General features: G+C 43.7%; 2 protein-coding genes and 1 long non-coding RNA gene across 3 annotated transcripts in view; 1 reads left to right on the forward strand and 2 right to left on the reverse strand.

Moving 5' to 3' along the window:
- SEC24B (SEC24 homolog B, COPII coat complex component) overlaps positions 1 to 27729 on the forward strand; it is a 553630-nt gene that overhangs the window by 258946 nt on the left and 266955 nt on the right. The window lies entirely within an intron of this gene.
- Positions 13236 to 21814, reverse strand: LOC128080009 (uncharacterized). Its single transcript, XR_008206429.1, has 3 exons — positions 21640 to 21814; positions 14414 to 14466; positions 13236 to 13601 (listed from the first exon to the last, which is right to left on the reverse strand). It is a non-coding gene; the product is annotated as an uncharacterized LOC128080009 (long non-coding RNA).
- On the reverse strand, positions 25886 to 27352 carry ATOH1 (atonal bHLH transcription factor 1). The gene has a single exon (XM_052681785.1). The coding sequence runs from the start codon at positions 27287 to 27289 to the stop codon at positions 26459 to 26461; it is 831 nt and encodes a 276-aa protein (XP_052537745.1). The 5' UTR covers positions 27290 to 27352; the 3' UTR covers positions 25886 to 26458.

The following is a 27729-nucleotide window of genomic DNA, read 5'->3' on the forward strand; positions in this document are numbered from 1 at the left end:
TTGCATGAGCCATACCCAGAAATATTCTGAATGTATGCCACAAGAAGATAAAGCACATAACTCTTTCCGAGTATTCTAAACTTTTATCCTATAGCTCAGAGCTTCAACTTGTGTCAGGGTTCCACAATCATATGTTACATTTATGTAGATGTCTCCATAAAATATACTGATGATGCAATCTTCCCATTGTTAAGCTGTCAGCAAAATGTTGACCTTTGCTCCTTCTAAAACAAACTTTCCCGTCAATCAAAACCTTGTTATACATGGATATGACATTAACCTACGAATAACAATCTTGTTGATGGACAGCTCATCTGCACTGACTCCCTTTTTAAATTGCCTTGAGTTTAAAGCCATGAGCAGCCAACTAACCACGTTGCCTGATAATCTGAGCACTATACTTGAAAATCTACAATTAATAGCAATATAGGCCATAAGATTCCCAAGCAAACAAGATGGAGGGTTGTAAGCCTCTGGGGCTACACCTGAAATGTGAGCAAAGCAGAAAAAGCATGCCAGAAAGCACCTGAAGGTTTGGCAGAGCTTTCTTTTCTCTAAGGGATCTGAGGTTAAAACCAGAAAATTTTCATTGCATTGCTTTCAGTGATTAGCAGTCTAGAAAAAGCAAAAGGTGAAACAAATAGAAAAAGATAATGCACAGATCAGCTGATCTCTAAACCAGAAGAGCCATTGATTTAAATTAGAGTCATCTAGGGACTATTTCAAGCTTGTAGTAGTTGCTCTCTAGGAGACCTCACACCCTTTTCTGTCACTAAAGTAGTACAGAGGCGGTAGCTAGCACCACGGGTTAAAAGGTACTTAGCTCTCAACAGCTCATTGCCCGGCCCCGTATCTTCAGGTCACAGGGTAATTTGGGTTGGAAGGGACAGCTCAGATCAGGGTCAGCTATAAGATCAGAGCAGATTGCTTAGGGTTTTGTCCAGTTAGACCTTGAAAGTCTATTCATTTTTGTTGAAAACCCATCTTATTACTAGAGTAATTTCTAGGGAGCGTGACTTCCAAAGAACTCTACCTCATCATAAAAAAAAAAAAAATTACTGTGATCAAGTAGAGGAAAAAAAGCATTCAACCTTCAGAATAAATTAGAAAGGGCTTGCTTGCTTGAGTAGATCATTATAGCTTCTGAATAGATACCTGACTGCATTTCATGTCATTTTGCTCTTTCTACTGTCCAAAGGGCATCAAAAAGGCTTACCCATTTCCCACTATATCTTTTATATTCTTGTACCTTCCTTATAGCTAGAAAGGCTTCAGTTAAATTGCCAACAGTCACTCAGGCTTAATGCTTTGCTTCACAAAACTCCAGTTAAGGCAATCCCATTCACAGTTCCTGGTATCCGCTGCTCACCAACCTCCTGCCCAGCCACCCTGATTCTGCCCTTCCTGCATAGCAGGCTCCAACCAACTCTAGTGGAAGAGAAAATGGTATTTCTGCTGACTTAAGCGCACTTGAAGGGCTAAGATAAAAGAGCACTAAGCTCTCTGGGATGTGAAAGACATGCTGAGCTGATGGTATCTATGGGAGCTTTTCAGTATTAATATTTTAGTCATGTCCCAGCCAACCAGACTCCATTAAGGAGAAAAGTTTTCAGAAGACAAAACATGGCAGAAAAGATATTGTCTTTCAAGGCCTGACTCCTTGTAGGGTGCTGAACAATGCAAAGCAGCACACTTTCAAACACTCCTTCTGTCCTTACATCCTTCTGTCATTACGTTTGCCAAGATCACTTAACCACCTAGGTTCCTCTTGAGCACCAAGGACTTCCTTAGAGCATGCTGGATGAGGAAGGAGATTTTACAGGAGTTCACAGGTACAGGGAGAACGCACTTCTCACTTTTAGTGAGAATGTTATTCTTGGCTTCGAGATATCACCATTCTTTGCCAAAATCTGGAGCAAAACTCTATCAAGTTTCTTAAGTTTTAACTCAACACACACTTTGTGATGATTTTGTGGAACTGCTACGAAACTGGATTTGGGGACAGTCATTATATTGGTATGCTTTTCACTGGGTGATGTTTGATGTTACCAGATCCAGCTCTGTTTCTGTGGAGTGCAACAAAAAAACATTGGGAGCAGACTCAGGTAGAGCTTACACCCAGGTGACTTACAGAACAGGCTTCCCCCAAATCTACTCCAGATGCTTTGCCATGGGGCTCCTCTATGCACACCTCCTTCCTGTCTACAAACACTTCTGTCTGTAAGAATCATGTATCTCAGAGAAAATAAAATTTACATTATTCATCAGGGCCATGCTGCCGGTCCGTATGATTTATAGTTCCTGTAATTCAGGAAAAGGCAAGAGAGAAGGACTGAAAATGGAATTAAGAAAGGAGATAGCATGATGGTACTGTACTTCTGCACAAACAGAAAAACTAGTTTTTAATTAAAGGAATTTTCTTCTAAGAATTAAGAAATATATCACACAATCTATCCTAAGCAAGAGGAAAAAAAATGAGTTCATGGAATGCAGTACCTGAAATATTAGAGTCAAAATGTTGTTTTTATGGGTGTCACTTTCAGATTTGGGAAATTACAGGCACTGTGATAAATATTTCAGGCAGTTGATTACAATGAAAAGTAATTAACCCAACTACAACAACAGGTGTTGTATGGGGAAATGCTGGCTTTTATCTTGAAGTTGTGGATGCATGTGCTAAGTGTGTTCATCATTTTCTTCTTTCTTTTATTCATAGAATGCCCCAGGGAAAGTATTCCAGTGCCAGCATTTATAGGATATAATGAAACCCCATTAAATATGTATCCGACTGCTAACAGCTGCTTAGAGAAAGAATAACCCAACTATGGCTATGTAAGACTGTGCCTACAGCCTGCTTTGGTAGTAGTATTTCCATCTGATATCCCTCACCCTGTAATTATAGCTGTGAGCTGAGAGGGAGAATTGCTATTTTTGCAGAACTATATCCTATTTTCTAATTAACAAACACATACAAAAAGATTCAAAGCTGTAGTTGCTTAAAGAGGAGCAATAGTCTAAAAGTCCAAAAAGCGCCTCAGTATGGCTGACCATAGATAATCAGAGAAAAAAGGGCTGTCCAGAAGAGAGTTTACACATGGCAAGTTTTAAACTTGCTATTCATGCGCACTCTGAGCTCCTGCTCCTGGCAGCTTGGAGCAGGCAAGGCTCAAGCACTTGCAAGTGTAGAATGCTAGACGTACTGCCCAATTCAGACCCACATTCTCAGTGCTCATTTTCTGCAAAAGGGGCCCTTACACAGAAATTGCCAATGGATATAATGCAACTTAATTTTCCTGTCCATATGATGTGAAACACGTGCAGAATCTTTTCTGCACTCTGACTCACATTTGGAAGGCAGCAGAGGAGAGCCTGCTTGTCCTGTCTTTCTCTTCCCCAGTATAACCTTCTCCAGGCTCTGAGGGTCATGTAACAGATGGCAAACTATAGTTTTAAAAATAATAATAAAGACCTGAAAACCCAGGTGAGACTCTAGTTAGCTAAGGAATGATTTCTCTGTTCCACTGTCTTATATTTTTGGTGAGAGAAAGGCACTGAACATTTCTACTTTACTGAGCATTTGGAGCAGCCAGATAATATAACATTGATGAGCTGGAGACACTCTGAAGTGGTAATTAAGAGTTTTCTCCCTCCTTCATGAGTTATTTCTCATTAGGACTATGCAGCAAGGTGGGTAAAAAAACCCAAACAAACAAACATTAGTATAGATTGCTATGGATTTCCTCACAAGTAATATACTTAGCTGGGAACACTCTCTACAGAAAAAATGCAGAGAAAATGCATTTATAACAGCACTTGCTATTTTTCTCCAGCAGCAATAGATGTAAGGGATGTGTTCACAAGGCGGATCTGTTTGTCCAGGGACCAGCAGAACTCTCCCTCCTGGGCCAGTTCCGTGATTTACGAGGGAAAACTTCTCAGCTCTTAGCAGCCTTAACAGCCTCTAAACATGCCCATAAAGTGTAATGTTCCTCCCATCACAGGCTGCATGAGTTCAAAAGTCATCTCCCACTTGTGCAGAGATCACCACTGCCTCATAAACTGTGAATTTACGGGGAGCAGGTTACATCCACTGACCCCCCGAGACAAAAGCTGAACCTGACATTGGTTATTTAATATCTCATTGACAAATGCAGCTCAGAACAAAAAAAAAAAAAAAAAAAAAAAAAAAAAAAAAAAAAAAAAAAATTGCCTCCAGGCATTTGTAAACCTGAGCTTTCATTTTTGGGTTTGACTAAAAAAAAAAAATCACAGGGCATTTTTTGTGGTGCCTGCCACGTTCCTTCCCATGATTAAATACAAACTTTAGTTGGGGAAAAACAAAAGGAATTTTCCCTATTGCGTACTTAAAACGGTTTAAAACAGCATCTGGTCACATGAGTCAAGGATTATGATGGCTTCATGTGTAATACAGAGCCCTTAGGGAGGTTGGAAAAGGAAAAGTAGGCAAGGTGTGAAAGATAGAGAAGATATACGAGGGTAAAAGGCCAGCCCCACCAGTAGATTTGGTTTCATCTGCAGGCATCTATCCTAACCCAACTGAACAACAACAAACGACTTACAAACACATTTATCTTTCAGGAAGGGCTTCTTGGAAAGACCATGCCTTTACATAGCAAGATTAACTGATAATTGTAATAAACCTGTTATCTGGAAATGGGCTGCTTGCTGCTGACACTGCAATGGTGTGATTTCATTTAATCGGTGGTCTAACAGATATCTATAAACCAAACAACTTAATATTATTTGTGAAGATTTTCACTACATTTTTGTATACATAAAAACAAATAAATGAAAATTTCACCTGGGATCCACTTCAGTGATATACATAGCATACTTTTATTAATTCTTCTAATTTATTGTTGGAAAGGAAAACACTATCATGTGGAATAACTTGCAAGAGCTTCAGAAATGACAAAGCTAAGCATTTTAAGCCTTGCCTTACAGGCAAAAATTCATCTGACCAGCAAAATTATAAGCCACTGAAAAACTGCTAGAGAAGAAATGGTTGACAGACACTGTCAGCTTCCTAAAGGATGCTCCATTCCACAGCTCTAGGGCCTCATGAACCTTGAAGACATTCCCCTTCAGCTGCAGCCCTGGGCTGAGGAGTTGAGGGCAAGGAGATCACTTTTGCTTGTCCTGCTACTTCTGAAAGAGCAGGGAAAAGGCACTGGAGACACCTGGGATAGCAGTGTGGTAGGAGAGGAAAAGCAGGTCGAGCACTGAAGGAGCCAGGCAGCCATGAAGGCAAGCAACAGGCACACAAAGCCCTGGGAGAAACCTTTGGATCCACAAGCCTCAGTGCTTCCCCACAGGCAGCAGTGACTTTTGAAGTCTGAGAGCAAAATGGGCTCTTAACGTCAGTAACAGTCTCCTCCAAATAAGAGATCTAATAATTGTAGCATGTAACTATTAGCTCAAGCCACAGAAGCCTATCTCAGTCAAGTCCTACTGATGGCCAACTTAAACACCAGTTGGAAGACAACTGAAATTCTAGACTTTTCAATTCTTTTTACTGATGACTTAGAAAAACAAAACAGAAATCACAACAAAGGCATATTAGTCAGCAACATCACAACCTAGAAGTTCACAACATAGGAGAATTGAAGTTGCTGCTGCAAACACACTGCAATACCTGCATTATATTTTCACAGGACCTTTCTCTTTTTTTCCCCCATAGGATCACTGCTTCCTTTAATGTGCATGTGGGAGCAAATCATAGCTGTGTAGTGAGAAAGCCTGCTGCCTGTATCCAGGGCTGCAGAAATCATGAGCGGTCAGTAAACAGTCAAGGGGTGGCAGGGCAGCCCTGCACTTCAGAGCAAGCACTGCAAGGAGCCACATCCTCAGCTACAAACACTTTTAATGCTGGTTGGCAAGGAACCTAACCAGGTTCTGTGCAGGTGGGGTGCAGTTTCTGCTAATCTTGGAAAACTTTTTTCCAATGGGCAGAAAGGTTAAACAGTAGAAACTGTAAGCTGAAACAGCAATAGCTGGGATACTTGCTATGGGACCAAGAACATCTTACACTGACCACCACAAATTAGTGCAGTTGAGGCATAAGTCTCATTACTTCCCTTCCCATAAAACAAACAAACCAACTAACCTCAGAAAGAATAACTACCACATCACCCTACTGCCATGTCCAAAGAAGAGTCTTGGAAAAAAAAAATTATACTTCCAAAGCATTCAAAATACTGGGGGAGTGGGGGGGGGGGGGGGGAGGGGAGGGGGAGCCCTGCAGGAAAACCTCAAGCAAAAATGAGCTGGTTTGTGTACAGAGCAAGACTTAAACTGTGCTATAAATATGGGGCCAACTGAACCTCATATATAGTCATCAGTACAAGTTCACACGCTCACACAACTACAAGTTAATAAATGCTGTTATCATGTAATCCGAAAAAATAAAGAAAAAAATCTCCACAGACATCGCATTTAAATGACACCAAGACTCACTTCAGGGGTGAGCTTTAACGGCAACAATTATTTCAGCATTAAGCAACTGCTGAAATCCTTGTCTTCCCAACTGTCATATTGTTAATAAAACACTTTGTTGCTGGTTGCTCTCTGTATGGAGCAGAGCATGCTTGGCAGCCTCAGAGCAATGCATCAGCTCAGCTCCTGCACACGTACAGGCAGTTGCGCTGCTGTTGGGAAGCAGCAGCTAGAAGGCTGCCAAATGCACACAGCTTTGTTTGCAGAGATTTTTAGCTATGAAATTATTTCATAAGAAACCCCAACAGAACTGTTCTTAATTGGACAAAAATCAGATAAATTACTTGGACCCAGGGTTTCTGTTATAAAAATATAATATATATATCTATATATATATAAAGAAATGAGGTGTTTTGTTTTGTTTTCAACCCCCCCGCTAAATCACCAGACTGACAAGAAATCATTTTATAAAACAAACTCTAATTCAAACCTCACTTTGGCCAGGCAGCAGCACACACATCGATGCAAACAGCATGCACAAAGTTTGTGCTACGAGCTGTCAAAAGATGCTGAAAACACAGCCTTGGCAAAAAAAAAAAAAAAAAAGTCAGAGGGAGTCTATCTGTAGTATTATTTACAGACAGGACAGCTGTGCCGGTGACTCAAGTAAAACACCCTGACTAAATATAATCTGAAGCCAGAGATAAGTAAGTGTTTCAAAGATATGTCCCTACAACAGGCACATGTTTAGCTTTTCATGCATCACAATGGATGTCCCACATGAACTTTTTTCTTCTTCAGGTTTCCTCCAGCCCCCGACTGTCCCTGTCACCCGGTGCCAGATGGGAAGTGAGAGCTCAGCCGATCCACCTCTTTGTGGTGGAAACCCCCCGAGCTTCGGCTACAGGTTACTGAAGCCTTCATGAAAAATTCAGAACTGGTATAACAAGCTCGCTGAAAGTAAAATGCGTGTCACATTATCCACCCCCCCTCCCTTTTTGCTAGCACTGAACTGCCATCACCAAGAGGTAGAAATGTAGTTGGAGCAAACTTTTATAGTGATATACAAGCAAAAGGGAAAAGAAAGAAAAGCATTAAACTTAACTAAACTCAGTGTAAAAACTGAGAAAAAAAAAAAAAAAGAACACGAAATAGATTTAAAGACAGAAAGACAGATAAGGGAAGGGAGATGCTGGAAATTACTGTAACAACTGAGACATGGATGTATTTTATGCCTTTCTCAGCAGCTGAGCCCTTATTGCTGTTATTCATTACAAGTCATTTATGAGTGGTAAATATCTGAAAGATTTTCAGATTCTAAAAATAGTGTCTTTTAAAGGTGGGATTTGCTGTAATAGGAAGAGACCAACAAAAATAGCAGAAAGAAAAGCAGTCCAAGGAGAAACTTTGTGCAAATGCAAGGGAGTCCGTGCTTATTGTGGGCTTCTCATCTCCACTTTGCAGTGGAGTGGCTGTAAGGAAAAACTTAAATAAGAGATGGATGAGCCAGTGAGGCTGTCTAGGATGTCCTGATGGGATAAGCAAAGACTGCATGAAACACTGGTTCTTTCCTCATCAAGGCTTCAGCTTTCAAGGAAGTACTTTGCATCGTGTCCCTTTGTCACCCAAAGAATAACACTTCTTCCGGAATTAAAACAGGATTGAGCATATCTCATGTAGATGAAGCACATGGAGGGAGATGGCACACCTACTGAAGAAGCTCTGAGGCATAATGGAGCCATTAGAATGAGCACAAATTTGGTCAAATTTCACAAGTAGTAAGTTATTGAGATCATGGGGAAAGCAAGGATCTTATAGCAAACAATGTCATTTGAAAACTGATTCTCAGAACATAGCATTACTAGCAACTGATGATTTAACAAAAAATTAGAGAACCATTCCAGCAGGGCTTCAGTGTTGAGCAAGGTTTGACTCAAGAATGATGAAGATGCATGGAAAAAGTTGCGTCAACACATAAACCAACTCTTCAGCCTCTTCTAGCACCAGCGCTCTCCTCACAGATGTCTGAGACACAGGTTTCCAGATATGATCTACACAGCTGCACGCAGCAGTGAGCATTGTTCTTTTTCTGCATTTTAGCCTGTAAATGTATCAATACCTGCATCTTCATTTAGGAGTGCATTTACCTTAATTTCAGCACTGAGAATTTATAATACAAATCTTTTCTATAGGCAAAATTCTACCAGAATTATTTCCATCTGGCTTAACAAACTACCACAAATTAAAAATTCTTGGCATTTTAAAGTGAGCCAGGTGTAAAAATTTTATTTCTATACATTCAACAAAAGTCCTCCCTACCCAGAAAAATGAATATGGGGATTCCAGGATAAATACTAGGTTAATGGTTGGACTTGAAGATCTTTTCTAACCTCAATGAAAATTTCTGACCTCTTTTCATACTAGACCTTTAATGGATCTCAGGAGGTCTATTGATGGAATAAAAATAGAAAAATAAATAAATATGGAGGAATTATTTTATTTGCCACTGAAGGACAGCTGTGTTTGAGTTGAAACATCAGCTTCCAGTGCTGTGCTGCAGACTTACACAGCAGCCCGGGTCACAACTTGAGGATGTATTGATTTGAAATGGCAAGTGTAATCAAATAGACTGAAAGGAAAAAAAAAAAACAAAGGAAGCACAGCTGCAGTATGTTAAGATGTTCATGCTCTTAAAAAAAACAGTGAAACCAATAAACTCTTGAGACAACCTGAATACCAAGTGCAAATGTCCCTTGCAAAACAGCTCCCATGGTGGTATCCTCTGGGGGAGCAGATGCAGGGTGAAGTTCAGGAGCACACTTCCAACTCTTGAAGCCCCGCCCTCATTAAAGCATTATTTTAAATGATCTTCATTTCTCATTCCTCCCTTTATGCTACATTTTATGCTTTGTTGCTATCAGTTGAAAATATTACCTACAGTCATAACACAGAACAATTTAATAGATACAAGAGCATCACTAAGCCACCAAGCATACATTTTACAGAGCTTGCATCTAAATCTTTAGGGCTATTGATGTAACCTAAAATTCCTGTTTTACATTTAATTTGCAGTTTAGAATACTGAAAAATGCCAAAACTTCCTGGAAAATAGAGCCAAAAGCATGCCAAAACCTCCCACCCGCAGTGGATGAGCAGGTACTGCACAAAGAATGGGATGTGTGGGATATGACATCCTAGCAAGCCTCACTGGGTTTTTCCTCCCTTGTGGCCTGATGGATCCCACCTACAGCAGTAGCCCCAATACATGACCCAGGAACAATTTCCCTCACAGCTAAACGGTACCTTTCAGGAACCTGTTTCATTATGTCATTATGCACAAGTGAGATACAATATCATCATTTACAGCATTTACTTTCTTCTGGCAAAACAGACCTCTGCCCTTACTAAACAGCAGTAAGATTAAGGAATGGTTACCTACCAGTATTACGTTTGCCTGGAGAACATAGATGAGACCTTTCAGGCTAAAGGGTAGCTTGGGTATATTTTATGTTATTTCTACCCTTATGTTTCTTGCTGTCAATTTCTTTTTGCTGAGAAATCTTTAACACAAGCATTTTTGCATGGATACTGATTGAAAGCCATTGACAGGAAGACTGATACATACATAAGCCGTTGAGAGTAACAAATAAGTGGTCTCAGGCATGCTAATAGCATAAAACCACAAAAGACAGAAGCTCATTATGGCCACATTTTTTTTCCCCTCTAATTAGTACTCCCTCCTTTTGCCTAACTCCAAGAACTCCAAAAGTTCTTGCAGCCATTTCCCCAAATTATGCCTTTTGTTGACATTTTGCAAATCTTTGGCTTTATGAGTCATGTCCAACTCTGACGTCAAACACTGGTGCAATTACCTTAATTGGTAAAAAAAAAAAAAGCCATTAATAATTCATTGGTATTTTATTTTACTGTATAAGAAGGCTTGTGACAGTTATGAATAATATTCAGCTTTATTTGCTAAGGATTTTTTCCTTATTTGCCCTTATCTCTATTATCTTACAACCTAATCCTCTGCCTACCTAGTCTGACTGCTTTTGCACTCCCTCATTGTTTACCACATGAATAATTAATGGCTGATAACCTGCAGCCAAATCCCTCCCAGACCATTTCTCCTGCCTTGTCTATGCCATTTTCTAGTTTATTTCAGCAGCTTGGTTTACAGGCCTTGATATCACTTACACGTTTGAACGAAAGAAATGGGAGCAAATAAAAGTGTAATAAGGTCAGAGGTCACATTAACATGAGCTATAATATTTATCTACTTGCAGGTTTTTTTTTTTTTTAGCATTTGTTACATAACAAAATCTAATATGTCCAGCTCTGTCTTTATGAAGAAATACTAAAGTCCACATACAAAAACCACAGCAGCAAGAAAAAAATATATATATCAATGCAAATGCCATTAACAGTTTCCAAAGCATCACTTGTTTCCCAGCACCAACCTACACTGTCTTCTCTCAGCACATCTTTCCACCTTTCACAAGCCTCACTTAATTCTACATCCCTCAAGCTCTGCAGAACATTCATGTTCCCTTACCACTTGTACTACCAGATTTTGTCAATCAATGCACGAATACCACAAGATGAGCCCTGTTCCAAACCACAGTGAACTGCAGCATACAAAACCCCACACTGCAGAGCCATTGCATGAACGCACACAGCCCTCTATGCAGGAATGAACTTCAGCTTCCAGGCTCTGCAACAAAAGCTGGGACTAAGGAGGTTAATTTTTACTTTTAGTGCAGACTTCTAAAGACTGCTTTTCATATTCAAGCTCAGCATCTAAACTAAGATCTAGCCCTCTTCTTGCTTCCATTACTTCATACTTGCAGCATTTTTGTTCAAGTTGTTGGTGGAAACCAGAGGCCAGAACATTGACAGCCTCTCCCAGATGTATTCCTCTACATCTGCATAAGGAAGCTCAAGTTGCTCAGATTGCAACAATGAACAACGTGAATGCAATCTGGAGTAAAATAAACAGGCCATTAAATTCAGATGTTAGGCATTCAGTTTTCTTTTTCATGCCACGTTGGAGAGTTACCAGAGCTTTGGCTGCAGTAATAGGCAGGAGTGTTCAAGTATTATACAGGGTTGAATGGACATCAGCTTTGTTTAAACATGCTGAAGAGGGCTTTTGCATACAGGCTAATGGTGATGACCTTCATATTGTTCATATAATACCCATGCAGTTGAAATTTTATGATCCTCAACCAGAAAAAAATGGGCTTTTGGTTTTATTGATGGTTTGAGAAGTTAAAGAAACACTTGTGCATTTATCCCACTGATTGATATCACGTAAACACAGCTACATATCATTATGAAGTTGTTAAATAAACATACCTATAATTAAATACATCACCTACTGTAGCCTTACTGATAGAGTACGTGACAATAAAGGAGATAAATGAAATAGAAAATGTGAAGCTAAGATTACATTTTGTTATGTAAAATGTTTAAAATAGAAGTAATTTAGATTTGATGTTTTTCAAAAGAAACCCAAATTCACACTTCATGACAAATAACAAAGAAATTATTCTCTTAGTCAATTAATTTGGGGTCTGATTCCTTGCAATGCCCAACACCTTAAAGGCTCAGAGTCTTGTGTATTGGCAGAACATTCAACAACACGGTAAATTAGTTGCAAATTCTCCACATTCAAGAGAAAGAAATTAGTCAAGCTGGCTGGAAAAAATCACTATCTGAAAATTTAATTTGGTTCCAGTGCCTATTCATTTGATATTCAGGAAGAGTCAAGGTTTCAGACAAGCCACCTCAGAAGTTCTGCAATGAAATTTACGCTGTGCTGTGCCTGTGCAGTGACAGAAATAGCAGCTCTTACAGCAGCTGCCATGCTCTGGACAGATCAGTCGTGGGCTATGTCCCAGAACTGTCACCCATCCAGGTCACCTCAAGAAAATCTAGAGCCCCCAATCCATCCTATGTGAAATTTCAAGAACATTCTCCAGTCCGGATTAATGATGGACCTGACATCAGAGACTTCCCCTAGAGCCACCCACATCAGAAGGCCTTCATAACAGTAGGAAAGCAGAAGAGCTGCACAGTCCATTACTGTTAGCCACAACAGAGTTACAGGGTCTCAGTAATATACAATGCCTACCTGCATATCAAGGAAATTATTTGAAGCTAAGAGGCTTTCTGCAGTATTGCTTACAAAGTACTCTATAGCACAACATTTTCTTCCCACAGAGTTCATAGAACAATAGAATATGTCTAGTTGGAGGGGACCCACAATGATCATTGAGTCCCCCTCTTGGCTCCACACAAGGCCACCAAAATTCAAACCATGTTTCTGAAAGGGTTGTCCACACGCTTCTTTAAGTCCAGTGAACTTAGGGTTGTGCCCATTGCTCTAGGGAGCCCACTCCATGCCCAAACATCCTCTCAGTGAAGAACATTTTCCTAATGCCCAACTTGACCATCCCATGCAGCTCCATGTTGTTCCTTCAGATCCTGTCACTGTCATCAGAAAGCAGAGCTCAGCACTGCCCCTTTGCTCTCCACAAGGAGCTGTAGGCCACCATGAGGCCTCTCCACAGACACCTCTGTTCTGGGCTGAACAAACCCAGGGACCTCAGCTGCTCCTCACACATCTTGTCCTCACAGCCTCCTTCTTTGGATGTTTTCTAACAGTTTTATATCTTCCTTATGTTGGGAAGCCCAAACATGGTGCACAAAGTGCTTACGGTGAGGTTGCATCATGATAAAGCAGAGAGGGGCAGTCCCTCCTTCAACAGGCTCACAATGCTGAGTTGTTATTTAATTAGAAAATTCTGACAAGTTTAATTATGAAAAGTTCAGCATTAAACAGCAGAGTGCTTGGTTGTTAGGACAAGAGGGATGAAGACATGGAGAGAGGCCAGTGGGATGTGAGCCCTTGGCACCAGTTTCTGGATACCATCAGTCCGGGGCTAAGCCTGGCAACTGAACAAATTCCAGTCAAAATAACACCTGTAGTATTTCAACAAGAGACAGCATATTTCCAATAATTTGGCTTCTGGAGTCTAAGTTGCTGCAGTTGGATGCTCAACTTTGAGTCAGGAGTTCTAGGTCCATTCCTGTCAGTATCACAGAGCTTAGACAAGCAGCTGGGTTGGGTCCTATCACATCTAAAAAGGAAATGTCAAGTCAAAACAATCCAGCAGGCTTCTTCAGCTTATTTCATCTAAGCACATAAAGATATTCATAGTTTTTGAATGACAGATGCTATGAAACATTAAAAAATAAATTTAAAGAGAATAGAATAGGGCTTTAACTTGAAGAAAGAAATGGGAAGAAAGTTGAAAGCCTCTTGCCATCATGGATGAAACAAGCTGATGAAAGATGACATAGGTGTATGGCAGATAAAGAGAAGAGCCTGAATGTGGTTTTTTTGTTGTTTTTTTGTGTTACTCCCCCTCCCACCCCCCCAAGAAAGATATAGGGAAACATGAAAACCTAAGATGCAGCAAGAAGACATGGCTGGCATGAGGTTACTATGAAATAACTGAATTAAATAAAGGGATAAGACCAGACACTTCTAGAGAGACTTCAGAATACACAACATTAGCATCTGGAGTTTGACTAGCCCTAAGAAAACGAGAGAGACATACTCAGGGGAAATAGAAAGGAGTAATGTTAGTATCACGTCTATGTAATAAATCTAAACAGTCATATCTTACCTACATTTTCAAAAAACAAAACATTTTTGTAGGGAAATCTTCTGTTAAGGAAATGCAATTTCTTAGCTTGCCAGTTAAATCCAGCAGCTAAACATTTCTAATCTTTTCATTAAAAGCAAAGAAAATTAAGTTGTTAGAGTATTAAATTTCTCAGAACTCTGTCAAGAGATCTTTGTAAGAGGATTTCTAAGGAACCAGCTGTTAAAGACTTCCCACTAGCAAGAAACGTGCAAAGACATCTTTGAAGAAATTATATCCACCTGTGTGCCATTCAGGGCTTCTTGATTTTTAATTCATGCTTTTACCAATGTAACTAAGAAAAAAAATTAACTTATCAGAAACTCTAACTCTTTTTCCCCTCTATTCTGTTACACATGCACTACATAAAACTTCAGAAGGAAATTCTTTGCGTTTTATTTCAGCCATAAAATACATGTTATATTACTATTGAAACACTGCAAGATACGTTATGCTCCTATGGCCTCATGCCCTGTGACCAAGACACGTGGATGGGGCAGCTGAGTGCACGCCCTGTCATGTGTACTCACTTTTTATTGCCTGTTCAAAAAACATCCGTTTGAAAAGAAACTGAACTAATGCCAAGAGCATTCCAACCTGCACAAAACCCAAAACAACTGAATTTACAGTAAAATTGTGAATAAATCTATATTCTGACTCCTTATGCTGGAAGAATGTTTAGTTGATTTTTCTTTTCTATTGCCACACCCTGTTTTCCTATTACAACAGAGACTAAAACTTTCAGTGGTACCAGTATCAAATGAAGATCCTTTGAAGTCAAAGTGTTTTTTTGTTTGTTTGTTTGTTGTTTTTTTTTTTTTTTTTAAAGTAAGAACTTCACAACTTTTTTAGGCTGGAACAAACAAACAAAAAAAAGCATGCACACATATGTATAGCTACACTAATTTTCAGAGATGCAGCACTTTGTACAGGGCTCTTCCTACTCCTTCAAATCTACATCTGCTGACTGAGTAGGCATTTATTTGGTTATAGGGCTCTTGAAACAATCTGTATGATGACAATGTAGCAAAAACAAGCATCCACTGCCAGCACCATTGCCTGGGAGCCTTCCAGTAGAACGTTCACATAGAGTTGCAGGAGCAGTCCATTTAATGTATAGTTTGTGTGCCAGGCAAAACTGCTGTGCTGGCAAATTAACAGGTATGTCTACAAATATGAGAAGAGTGTTTCTAATTAAAGGAAATTAACTGTCCTATTTTCATTGATTTTTTTTTTTTTTTTTTTTTTTTTGCATGCAAAGATGTCCCATGTGATCCAACAAACATGAAAACAAAATTACTAACAATGAAAGTACTTTAGTAGTTATATTTTAAGTATCCAACTGGTAAGGGATGCATTCTTTCTGGAGGGAGATGCATGTTTTACAATCTAGAAGTTCAACTTACATAGCTAAGATGCATTTCTGCAAGTTTCTCTCAATACCATGAGGTGGTATTTCACGCAGTGTGAGAAAGACCCTCAAGGATTCAGTCAACTCACTTTCTGTCCATTTCATTCAGATACATTCTCACATTAAGTAAGCTAAAAACACTCCTCTGTTTGACAGATGTTTGTAGAGCCCTGCTCACACAAACTGCATATGCAAAATTCACCAAACTTAGAAATATGAAGTTGAACTTCAAGCACTAACACCAATATGAAACTCTACAGCTGTTCTAGTATTATTTTATAACATCAAGAAGAGCTCTTACTTCATGCAACAGATCTTTGTTTCTAACTACATTGGTAGCTTGTTTTAATTCAATTTATGGGCACATCCTGTACACTCTTGCACAGTTGAGTAATCTCATTCAATTCCAAAGGCTTATTTATGAGCCTAAAGATGACTTACGGTAATAAAGAGCTACACCCTTGTTGTTCCAGCACTCACCTGCTCACTGCCAATGTTATCATAATATAAACAATGAAAAAAGTAAACAAACTATTTTCAACCATGTCTGAGCAAAGCACAGGTACGCAGAGAAGTACAAACAAGAATCCTATTGCAGCTTCCAATTCCTGCACCAGTTCAAGCTGAAAATGAAATTTTACCTACAATTTCTAGGAGGATTAAAAGTTCTTGTTTCACTATGGATCTGAGACAGAAGCATCTGCCATCATTTCTTACACTGGAATGAATCACATGCTTTTTCAATACACTGCCAATATTTCTTTCCTTCTGATATCATAATAAAATTCACAAAGCAAACAATTTCATCTAGCATGCTGCTTCACAAGATAAATGCAAATCCAAGATATTTCACATCACCAAGGTTTTCTTATTTTGATAAAACCTCGCTTTTACAGGTTGTTTCTCTCTTGTAGCTGCTGATGCCATTATTTTTATTTTAACCTGTAATATACCTCCATATCTCCTTTCTTACTCCCTATGGAAAAAAGCCCTCTCATACTGCACTTTCCATTCAATTTACTTCTTGTTTCTCCTGTGAGAGGCTGTGCTCCAGCTAAGGAAAAGTTAACATCCTGAAGTGGGGCCACTACACAAGGAAATGGATCTTTCACTGCCTGCCATGAGCTATCAGGATTCTCCTTACACAGAGGCAATTCAAACAGAAACTTTTGCCAATGTAAATTCACTTGAGTTGTATGAACAGAAAAGGACCAGAGAGAATGAGGTCTGGAGAGGCTGCTTCCTTATGATAAAGTTAAGCTGATAAACAAGTTTACAAAACACTCTAGCTTCAAATATTGAGAGCTTCAAAGAAGGATCAGGTAACTAAAACTTTGTGATATTTCAGACAAAATTATTACTCCGCATCAATCAACTGAATTTTTTAATTTAGGCTTCACAGACTTCTAAGAAACAAAGCCTTTTAAAGGAAGAAAGAGCAAAGGCTTTGCCTATAACTTCTCTACTTACCCCTGTCAGTGCAACGTGCATAGAGCCAGACCAAATAAGTCCTCCTTCTGATTTGCAGCACCTGCTAACGTCTCCTAACTGATGTCAGCTTGCAGCAGAGAGATGCTGTTTCACACTATCTAGCAAAACGGGGAACTGAGAAAAGCAAGGAGAGACTTTCTTTGATTTCAAACACCTGTGCTGTATTTATTTACCTATTTATGTTGGCATTTTATCTAGAAGCTTTGGGGTTATCAGATTTGCAAATCTTTTGGGCTGATGACAAAATGTCTTTGAAGTACGTCAGCTCTGATCATTTTTCCTTTTTTTCTTCTTTTTGGAAAACATTGTTAAATGAAATCATCAAATCACAGATCTCAATATACAACACCCCTAAAGATTCAACTGTCTAAGATAGATATTTTCAACATTTGTTACATAAAGCTTTCACCTTTAAAGAAAAATACTCAGAGTGAAGTAAAGAATCATGGAATCATGTTTCATTTGTTTCATAGAGGTTTCATTTTATGTAAATGCTCATAAATGAAATGCATGCAGATGAGAATAATATAGTTCATTTTTGCCATTAACATCATAATTAGAAGATTCTTACACAATTTACAAAAAAAAAAAAAAAAAAGAAAATCAACAGAGCAAAAAAAAAAAAAAAAAAAAAAGCCTTCTTGTGCATTATAAGTTTCTAAGCTTCCATTCTGGATTCAGCTGAAATAGAGTTAACTTTCTTCCTGGTAGCTGATATGGTACTTAGTTTTGGATTTAGTACGGGAAAAGCATTGTTAATGCTTTAGTTGTTGCTGAGCACCGCTGCACAGAACCCAAGGATGTTTCAGCTTCTCACACTGCTCTGCCAGCAAAGAGGCTGGGGATGCACAAGGAGATGGGAGGGGATAGAATTAGGACAGCTGACACAAACTGGACAAAGGAATGTTCCATAATATTTCACATCACATTAAAAAATAAGAGTGGAGGTGTTGGCCAGAGGGACAGATGCTGCTTGGGGACTGGCTAAGCATAGGCAGGCTGACAGGGAACAGCTGCATTGTGCAACACTTGTTTTGTCTGTTCTACCACAGTTTTCCTTCCTATTAAACTGCCCTTATCTCAACTAATGAGTTTTCATTCCTACCCCGTGCCACTATCTCCACTTCTCTTCCCTGTGCCTGTGGAGGTGAGTGAGCAAATGGCTATGTAGTATTAAGCTGCCTGACAGGCTAAACCACAGCAGCTTCACCTGTTACTCAGGTCTTACAGCTATAGCTGCTGCATAGATTAAAAACGCAATGTGTTGAACAATCTGGAAAAAGGTTGTTTGTAGGAGTTTGTGCTAGCAGGAAGGGAAAAAGGAATCAGTGACTATAGACAATTTTTTTAATTATTATTATTATTTTTATATATATATATATATTTTAAGGGAAGCATAGGACCCGGAAAAGGGAAAGAGACCCCGAATTTTTCTCTCAAGGAATGGAAGGCCGCCGAGAGCAGAGCCGCCCACCAGCCGAGGGGTACCATGGACAGCGCCCGCATCACGCACAGCGAGGGCGGTCTGACAGGGAAGTCAATATAACAATTCCTAGGGGGGCGGGGGGGGAGCTTACAAAAAATAAAATAAAATGATAATTAAAAAAATCAAGCGTCATCCAGCAGCTCCACAGTTAGCCTGCTCACTTGCCACCCACTCGACCAGCACACGTCAGACCTTCATGCATCCTCTTTATCAAATAACCCTTTGTGGAAAGTTTCCGTGGCTCCATCACCAGAGTCAGTGCTGGAAGCCAGGATTAAAGCTAATAGGAGAGCAATCCGGGCAAGTTTATTAGCGCTACTCAAGTGGTTTTATGGCCATTTCTGAATCAGTTTAGACTTCCCTCTGTTGATTCACCTGCCTCAGCAGTTACGGCACTAATATTAGGTAAGCACAAAAGACGTGAAGTTCAGTTGCAATAAAACGTAAATAAAAGTTTATTGCAGGGTGTGTAAAACTAAAATTTTAAATTAATCAAGACAGCAGCTTCTAGGCAACTTCAAAGGTTACCTTATTTTTTCTACACTTAACTGTATCCTCACAGGCAGAGTACAAAAGCCTTGTACTTAAACTCACTTTCTTTCGGCCAAACTACTCATCCTGCTGATGTTGGGGGCCTTCACGTTGATGCTGTGAAAGGGGACAGTGCAACTGCTCCAAGGTTTTCATATCAGGTATGCAGCACACCTAACACAGGAATTTCCTATTGGCAATTTTGTAGCCCTCTACTTAGAAGCAGTGAGGTCATTATTACATATTTTTCCCTAGATAATGCAATGCAACAGGGAAATTTGAAACGGCAAAGACTATGACACTACAGTTCACTATTTTTTCCCAAAAAGCTCCAAAAGTAGAGCTAATGCCTTTAAAAAGCTCACCACAGACCAGATGCTAACATTCAGGTTCAAGCCAATTCAGTACGATCAAAATCCAAAACTGAATTCAGAGGAAGATTTGGAAAAAAACAAAGTTAATCAACGCAAGTATCCAATGCTGCCATTATTAGTATACTAAGTAACAGTTGTTTTATTTTTTTAATGTTTCTTGTTCCAATGAAAGATTTTTCTGAGAGCGTCAATTATTTAAAAACAAAACAAAAAAACCTCAAATAACTTCACCAGAAAGCCAATAGCATTATAAAACAAATGAGCTGGAAAAAGATAGGTAAAAAGGCATTTAAAGGCCTTTCAGAACCAGATTGCTTTATCAGTAACAATTTGCAGGAAATACAAACTGAGATCGATATGTAAATACCCCAAATTTTTTGGTGGAGCATGGCAGTGCTCAGAATTGTCTCTCTGGATTTTTTTTTTCCTTTCAGCCAGACACCTTGACTTTATACTTTTCATTTACATTTCTCTAATTTGATTGAGATCCACCAAAACTGATACTTCCATAATAAAGCTTCCAGATTAGATAATCCTTTCTCTTCCGTTGTTTGCTTTTATTATTATATAAATAAAAAGTTATGTCAAAGGATGACACAAGCTACTTGTTTCCAGTATTTGCTGCAGACTTTGAATAGATTTATCCAGCTTAATCTGCCAATTTTCTGCATGCACCATGGTCCTGTACCACCAGGTATTTCAGGAATCTTTGGGCCACATCCCCACACCGTTCTGTAGGTGTGCACAGAGTATAATATACATGACTGCAAAACACACCCATTAGTATCTCTTCTTTTTCATAAGTGTTTATGGAAAGAAGGAAGAGGCTGACTCTTCCTCATCTACTATACAGCAAACTGCCACAGAACAAAAGAAAAACCTCTGAGTGGTTTCATGAGCCATAAGCCTGGATTGAGATGCTCACCTTTCATGTTTCCTGTTTCCTTTATAGAGAATAACTTTTATTACTCTCTGCTTTTATGACCATATGAAATTATAATATTGTTCCAATATTATAATATTTGACACACTGCTTTCACTAGGGCCAGGATTATACTCCTCTGTTTGCTCTGCTTTCATTGGAAAACAAAAGGAAACCAAAAACAGAAGTTTACCTTCCAAACATCAGTTCCCCCCATGGTTGGAATGGTGACAAAAATACTGAAATCAACATTTTAAACTTCTATTCAGCCAGTCTTACACTGAGGTTTGCTCCTCCAGCACACACTTCTACAGCTGAATACCCAACCATGCTCTCCAATGCTGGAAGGTGCCTGGTTGTGTGAGCATCAGGAAAGGCTGTGCTCTAGGGCTTTTGTCGTGAACTCCCATGCACAAAGCACTACAGGTCCAGGAATACCTCCATAGAAGAATCACATCCCATCTCCAAGAGCAACCCAAAACTGCAGGCCAAGGTTGTGAAAGCCCCCTTAAAAAACACAGCTCTGAGTTTCCAGCACCATAAAGGAGCCCAGGCAAAAATGGGTAAATGGGTAAAGCAGATTATCTCAACACAGAGGCACCAGTAGCTTTTGCAGGATTAGGTAACAAGAGCACCCAAAGCCATCTTTAACTATGAATAGTGCTTGGGCCAGTTCCCCTGCAACTGTGCCACAGGCAGCAACAACACTCACATGAAGTGATAAGAGTAGTATGTTTAGCATGGTTAGGTCATGGTTGGACTCAATAGCCTTTAAGGTCTTTTCCTAACTGAGTGATTCTATGATTCTATGATCTCGTTTCTTGCTAACCCCAGAATAAGAGCCAGCAACACTTCAGAGCATTTATCTCTTTTCCCAATAAGCAAACTCCAAAACCTCTAGTGACAATTCAAAGCCCTTCTGTCTCAGTTGCCACTCTCACATAGCCAAACTTTTTTTCCCCAAGCCCTCTTAAACAAACAGCTTTTAGGATGCTTTTCAACACAGAAAAGAATAGGGTTAATTGGCTCCCCTGAGTAATAAAATTGTAACTGATTTCATCCAGAACACCTGTTGTGATCACATAAAAGAACTACATAGTTTTTTTTTTTTTTTTTTTTAAACAAAAAAAAGTCTGGTAAGCAATACAACAGAACAGCACAAGCCTAGCTGCATTTATTCTAGTCTGACTACAAACATTACAGCACTGGTAACTTCAGGAAAAAAAAAGCCAAACCACAACTATCCTTCCTACCTGAAATATGATCAAGGCCTGTGGATACCTCTGCACATCAGAATGCATCTTTCCTTCTCTCCAACAAGAAACCTCCAGCCAACACCCACATCAAGGAGAAAAATCCAAAAGAAACAGTGCATGCAGCCCTATTTCAAGGCTTCTCACCTCCAAGTGATCTTTATGGACTCTGGGGAGGGAACAAGCTACAGGTGGGAAGAACGACTTGTCTGATGAAGCTCCCTGCAGCTGCCAACCTTCCCAAGGCTTCCTCAACTATGCCCTATAACAGAAACGTCTGCTCTTTCCTCCCTCTCAGCCCACTCCAAACAACAAACTAAAGCTGGAGTAAGGCATCTGTTTTACATCCTGCTTCCCAGGACAGGAGGAAGTAGGGCCCCAACAAGAGTCAGAGCCCAGATGAACCAGATCTGTAATGGAGGAAAGCAGCATCCCTAGTGTTGAACACTCTCCTCACTGGAAATACTTCCTAAGGGACGGGGGAAAAAATGCATAGTGCAAGAAGCATAAGAAGACACACAACCTGTGCTCTTGCCCTGATACTAGAAGTCACCTAACCCTGGTAGGTCCTATGTCTTTTGCCACAAATAGGACACAGGGAGCAGCTTTGAGGATCTGAGAACTGGAGCAGCACTCCTGACAAGGGATGCTGGCCGACAATCTGGGCAAGCTCTCAGCTGTACGACTGCTGTAGGGTTAAGCACATAGGTGTGGAAGTGATCCAACAAGTCATCCCAGCTGTCAGCCCACAGCCAGCATTTTGATGGACCATCCTTAACACACTGGGATTTAGTTCAGCATTAGTACCAGCCAGAGGAAGATGAAGGGAAAAACAAAAAGGAGCATGCAAATGGGTGGGATACAAATAATAAAAGAGAAACTTCTATTACAGGAATTGACATCAGAGAATTGCTTAGGCTCAAGGGGACCTTAAATTTAAAGAAATCCAATTGTATGGGAGCATTTGGCCCACTTTCTTTTGCCTTTTTAAAATGCAGCATAAAAGAGCCTGGTGCCCACTCCTGACAGGGATCCCTGGTTTCCGGAGTTCCACCTTCGTCCTTACCCCTGGGGCAGCCTAAACCCACACATGGAGCCTTCTCTCAAGGCAGTGTTTGTGTGGCATGGAAACACAAGCCCCCCCCCGTGTCCCTCCTTTTATAAACAGGCTTTGGAAAAAAGAACAACAACAACAAAAAAAAAACCCAAAAAAGCTGTTGCAGGAGATGGCATTTATTGCAGATAACAGAAAAGGGGTGCCTGCTCATACTGGGGCTGGGTCCTGCAATAAATAAATAAATAAATGAATAAATAAATATCCCAAAGATCTTAAAAATAAAGCTAGCAGTAGCTGGTTGAGGATGAAGTGATGCGCATTGGCATGGGCGGTTCTAAGCGTTTGCTTATCCCAAGCAGATCTTTAACATCCCCTCCCTTCTAATCTAACAAATCCAAGGGGTTACGATGCCGGTGGGCTGAGGTCTCTTTATTTCAATGAGCATCATCGAAGAGACACTCGGACAAGTTTGTAGCATTGAACCCGGAGGTTTTCAGGAGGAAAATCCAGTGCGGGCAGCGCTTGGGGAAAGGGTTAATTCGGTGGCCGCGATGCGTATGAAATGATGGTAAATTACCCGGCGCGTTCTCCCGGGGAAGAAATTAGACTTCAAAAGGGCTGGAGCCCTCCTGAATATATATCAAGCAGATGGGCTGATGCGCTGTCTCGCTGATGCGCAGTTGATTAACCGCTCCATAAAAAGCGGCAGCACCGCTCGGGTGCGCGTCGCTATCCCGGCTTGTGCGCGGGAGCGCGCACCAGGGCGGGCGAGAGAACACGGGGATTACAACGATTAAGCACAAATACAGCAAACGTTAAAGAAGGAAGTTTGGATGAATGGGAAACTGGACCGTTGTGAGTGCGATTTGCTGTGCCAGCCCCAAAACTCGTTTTCCCAGCCCCGAATGTCGCTCTCCTAGACCCAGATCTCGGTTTCCCTGCCTGGCGCAGGGGGCACAGCTCCTAGCGGCTGCAGCCCGGTGTGAAGGTCTCCCGTGTCCCCATCCCGAGACGGGTGGGATGGAGCGCACGGCACAAAGGCACCGGGGGCAGCGAGGAAACGCTTCGCCGTGTTGACACGTCCGGGCCGCGCTCCCAAAGGCGATAGCCACCCGATAGCCCTTCGGAAGGGGCTCTCTGCTTTCCTCGGAAACGAGCCAGAGGGGGGTTGCCCTCGGCGGGGAGGGGTCGTGGGGGCTCTGCACGGCCCCCGCGGGTGACATTCCTGCAGGGGAGCGGCGGTCCTATCGCATCGCTTTGCAGCAGATGAGAGAGCCGGGAGTCCCTCGAGAGCTCCTCCGGCGCCCCACGCGTGCACGGGGCTAGAGAGGAGCCACGGGAGCACACACACACGAGACCCCCCCGCGCAAGCAGGCGTTGCTTTTTCCCTTTTGTATCCCTCTTCGACGGCTGGTCGCTCATCGGGCGAGGCGAGGAGGGGACGGGGGAAGACCCGAGCGCGGGCTGCCGGGACGGGGGCGGGGGCACGGCTGAGCTCCCCGCGGGCCGTAGCTCCCCGGGGCGCCGCCTGAAAGGCCGCCGCGCCGCGCTCACCAGCTGACAGCGCGTGCTCCGCTCCAGACACGGCGCACCGCGGCCGGGAGCGCGGCCAGCCCCCCCCGGGCCGCCCCGCCGCATTGTCCGCCCCGCTCTAATTAAGAAGCGCCGGTGTTAACCCTTTCTCCCCTGTTCCTTCCTTCTTTCTATCCCCGGGGCTAGAGGTTGGGCAAACAGTAGCCGGAGAACCGCACCTCGAAGAAAAATGAGTATTTGATCAAAATCGAACGCACTCGCATTAAGGAAATGCCTCAAAAAGTGATAAAAATGGCACAAAGCAAAGCAGCAGCGAAGTGCGCGCTCTCCACTTCGCAAACTTCGCGCTCGTCCGTGCAAAACAAACACTGTCGCGAGCTCAATAAAGCGATTTATCCATCTTCATTACTTAAAGAAATGTTGTCTCTTTGTTTGTTTGGGAGCGTGCTTAGCTTGCACGGCAGAGTTGATGCCTTTGCTAGTATCTTGGATACTTGGATCCCACTTTGGAAGGTAGGAGCTAATTGCTAATAATGGAGAGAAAGGAAGCAGCCAGCATAGCGGGAGCGGCCCGGCATATGGGGAATGAGCGCTCCGAAACGCTCAATATTCAACTTTCCAAAATATTAATGAGATTAGAGCAACCTGCAGCTCTACGTTCCAGCTTGTTAACGGGGGGAGTGAGAGGGGGCTGCCAAGCGGTTGTTATGCAAACTCCGGGGCTGAACCTCAACATGGAAATGCGCTGCGCATCTCTTTCAGAGATGTGTTAGTAAAAAAAGAAAAAAAAAAAGAAAAAGAGAAGAGAAGAGAAGAGAAGAGAAGAGAAGAGAAGAGAAGAGAAGAGAAGAGAAGAGAAGAGAAGAGAAGAGAAGAGAAGAGAAGAGAAGAGAAGAGAAGAGAAGAGAAGAGAGAAAGGAAGAAAGGAGAAGAAAAAAACAAAAAACAAAAAACAAAACCAACCTCAGACAACGAGAGCTGAGGATCTGGTGCGCTCCGCTGTCGGGGGGGAACCCCGGTGCCGGGAGGGCGGAGGGCGGATGCGCGATGGTTGCGCTCCAATTGCGCGGCCCGGCCGCATCGTGCCGGCAGAAGTACCGCCGCCGGTTCGTGGGGAGGAAAACACAACGAGAGAGTACGAAACGAAAGGAGAGAGAGAGGAAACAAATAAACCAACACCATGAAAGAAAGTAAAATAAAATAAAGCTCTGGTCCTCCACCTCTCCAAAAAAATTAAACTGAGTAATTGGGTTTCCAGTTCCTCCTCGCCGCATTCCTCTCCCCTCCACCCCCCTCCCACCGGCAAGACACGGCCCCGGCAACGAAAGGTGCTCCCTCCTCCAGCGCTTTGGGAAGGGAGAACGGGGGGGGGAAACTGTCCCGCTGAACTCTTCACCCTGTGGGGCCGCCCCGGCCCCGTGCGGCCGCTCTGTGCCGAGGGCCGAGCGATTGCTGGTTACCGCGGGACAGGTGCACGACTCGGGCAGCGCCTGCTCTGCCCGGCCCGGCCCCACTGGCGGGACTACCTGCGGCGGGCTGCACTCGCTGCCCGTTTCGGCGTGGGGAGGGGGGAAGGCGGGGTGATCCGCGTGCTGCGAGGACGGGGCCACGTCCTGGCACGGAGTGTGCGGGGAGAAGGGGGAACCGCAGCTTCGCTTCGCCTTTTTATTTTTCCATCTTTATTTGATCTCGGGAAAAAAAAATAAAAATACATAAACCAGTGGCAGTTGGCTGGGCTAAAATTCAAATAAACGATTTTCGTCGTAGAAAAGTTTTGTTTAAAAAAAAAAAAAAGACAACAAAAAAAAACAAACAACCAGAAAGCAGAAATAGTAGCAAACACTCCGTAATAAATAAGTTTCCTATTACCACAAAAGCGAAATAAAACGAACATAAAAGTTTGACACGAGCGAAGAGTTCGCGTTTCTCCGGATCGGCGCCCACCGCGGCGCGGGGCTTCTCTTGGCAGTCGGCGGCTCTCCTCCGCGCCTCCGTCTCCGCCGCTGATAAAGTGCTCTGCGCCGCGCTCTCGCAGGGAGCGCCGTCTGCGGGGTGCGTTCTGCGGGGACGGCACGGGGCGGACGTCGCGGCGATGCTCGCCCCGCGTTGGCAGGAAGGGACGGCAGCGACTTCTGGGCAATGGAAACTCTGAAAGGAGCAACTGCGCGGCGGCGTAACGACGCGGCCCCGGAGGCAGCGGGCAGGTGGGAGGCGCGGCCCCGCAGCCCCCTAGCTGGCCTCGTCCGAGTCACTGTAGTGGGAGCGCGGCGAGAACTCCCCGTCGCTGCGGTGAGAGCGCGGCGACGCTTTGCTCCTCTCGGGCGGCTGCGGCGCGGGCGGCCCCAGGAGCAGAGCGGGAGAAGGCGCTTTTTGCGCAGGGAAAGAGGGGAAGCGCAGCGGCTCGAGTTGAGCCGCGAAACCGCCCGCGGCCGCCGCCGGGGAGAAGCGAGTCCTGGCGGGCGCGGGGGGCGAGGCACGGGGCGGCGGAGGAGGGGGTGGCGCGGGCGGCTCGAAGGGGGCCCCGCGGAGCTCGGCTTTGGCGGGCGGCTCGGGGGGCGCAGGAGGCCCGTGCAGCAGCTCGGCGAGGGCGCTGATGTAGATCTGCGCCATCTGCAGCGTCTCGTACTTGGAAAGCTTCTTGTCGTTGTTAAAGGAGGGGATGACATTGCGCAGCTGGTCGAAGGCGTGGTTCAGCCCGTGCATTCGCCGCCGCTCCCTCGCGTTGGCCGCCAGCCGCCGTTGCTTCTGCACGCCGCTCACCTGCGCCCGCGGCCCGGCCCCGCCGCCGCCGCCGCCGCCGCCACGCGGCCGCCCGCCGCCACCCCGCGCTCCCCCTGGGCTGCTCCCGCCGGTACGCCGCGCTGCGCCCCCCGCCACGGCCGCCTCGTCCTCCTCGTCGGCGGACAGCAGGTAGCGCGACGACGCGGCGGGCACGCGTGCGGCGCAGCACACGCCCAACCAGCCAGGGGCAAAGCCGCAGCCGCCCGCCTCCGGCCCCAGCAGCGGCTCCGGCTCCCGCCCGCCCTCGACCCACTCGGCAGCGGCCCGCGGCAGGCTCATGGCTCGGCCTCGGCGCCCATGGGACGAGGCACGGCGAGGCTCGACGGACGGCTGCCAGCGGCGCCCGCCTGCTGCCCGCCCGCCTCGCGCGTGGCGGCCGCCGTCTCCGGTGTCGGCCGTGCGCCGCGCCCCCCTTTAAGGAGCGGCACGCGCCGGGGTCCCGTCCCGGCTCCCCCGCTCCCCCCCCTCCCGGCTCTCCCTTCCTTAGCGCCCCACCCCTCCCCGCGCCGGTCGCGTGTCGGGGCGGCCAATGGCGCGGGCGGCTGGGGGGCCGGCGCGTGCGGGGAGCCAATGGCGCGCGGGGCGCGGGGAGGGCGGCGGAGCGGGGGGAGCGGCGGCACGCGCGGCCGCTCCGCCCGGGGAGGCGCGCGCCTGGCGCCCGTCTCGCGCCGCTGCCCCGGGCGGACGGGGGCAAAGCGGAGCCCTCAGGTGGGGGGAGT

The sequence above is a fragment of the Tympanuchus pallidicinctus genome, unplaced genomic scaffold, assembly GCF_026119805.1.
Source record: "Tympanuchus pallidicinctus isolate F22 unplaced genomic scaffold, pur_lepc_1.0 scaffold2, whole genome shotgun sequence".
Lineage (NCBI taxonomy): Eukaryota > Metazoa > Chordata > Aves > Galliformes > Phasianidae > Tympanuchus > Tympanuchus pallidicinctus.

Bases quoted from the DNA above. Each gene is read 5' to 3' on its own strand.
- ATOH1 (XM_052681785.1), bottom strand. From the start codon at position 27,289: ATGAGCCTGCCGCGGGCCGCTGCCGAGTGGGTCGAGGGCGGGCGGGAG.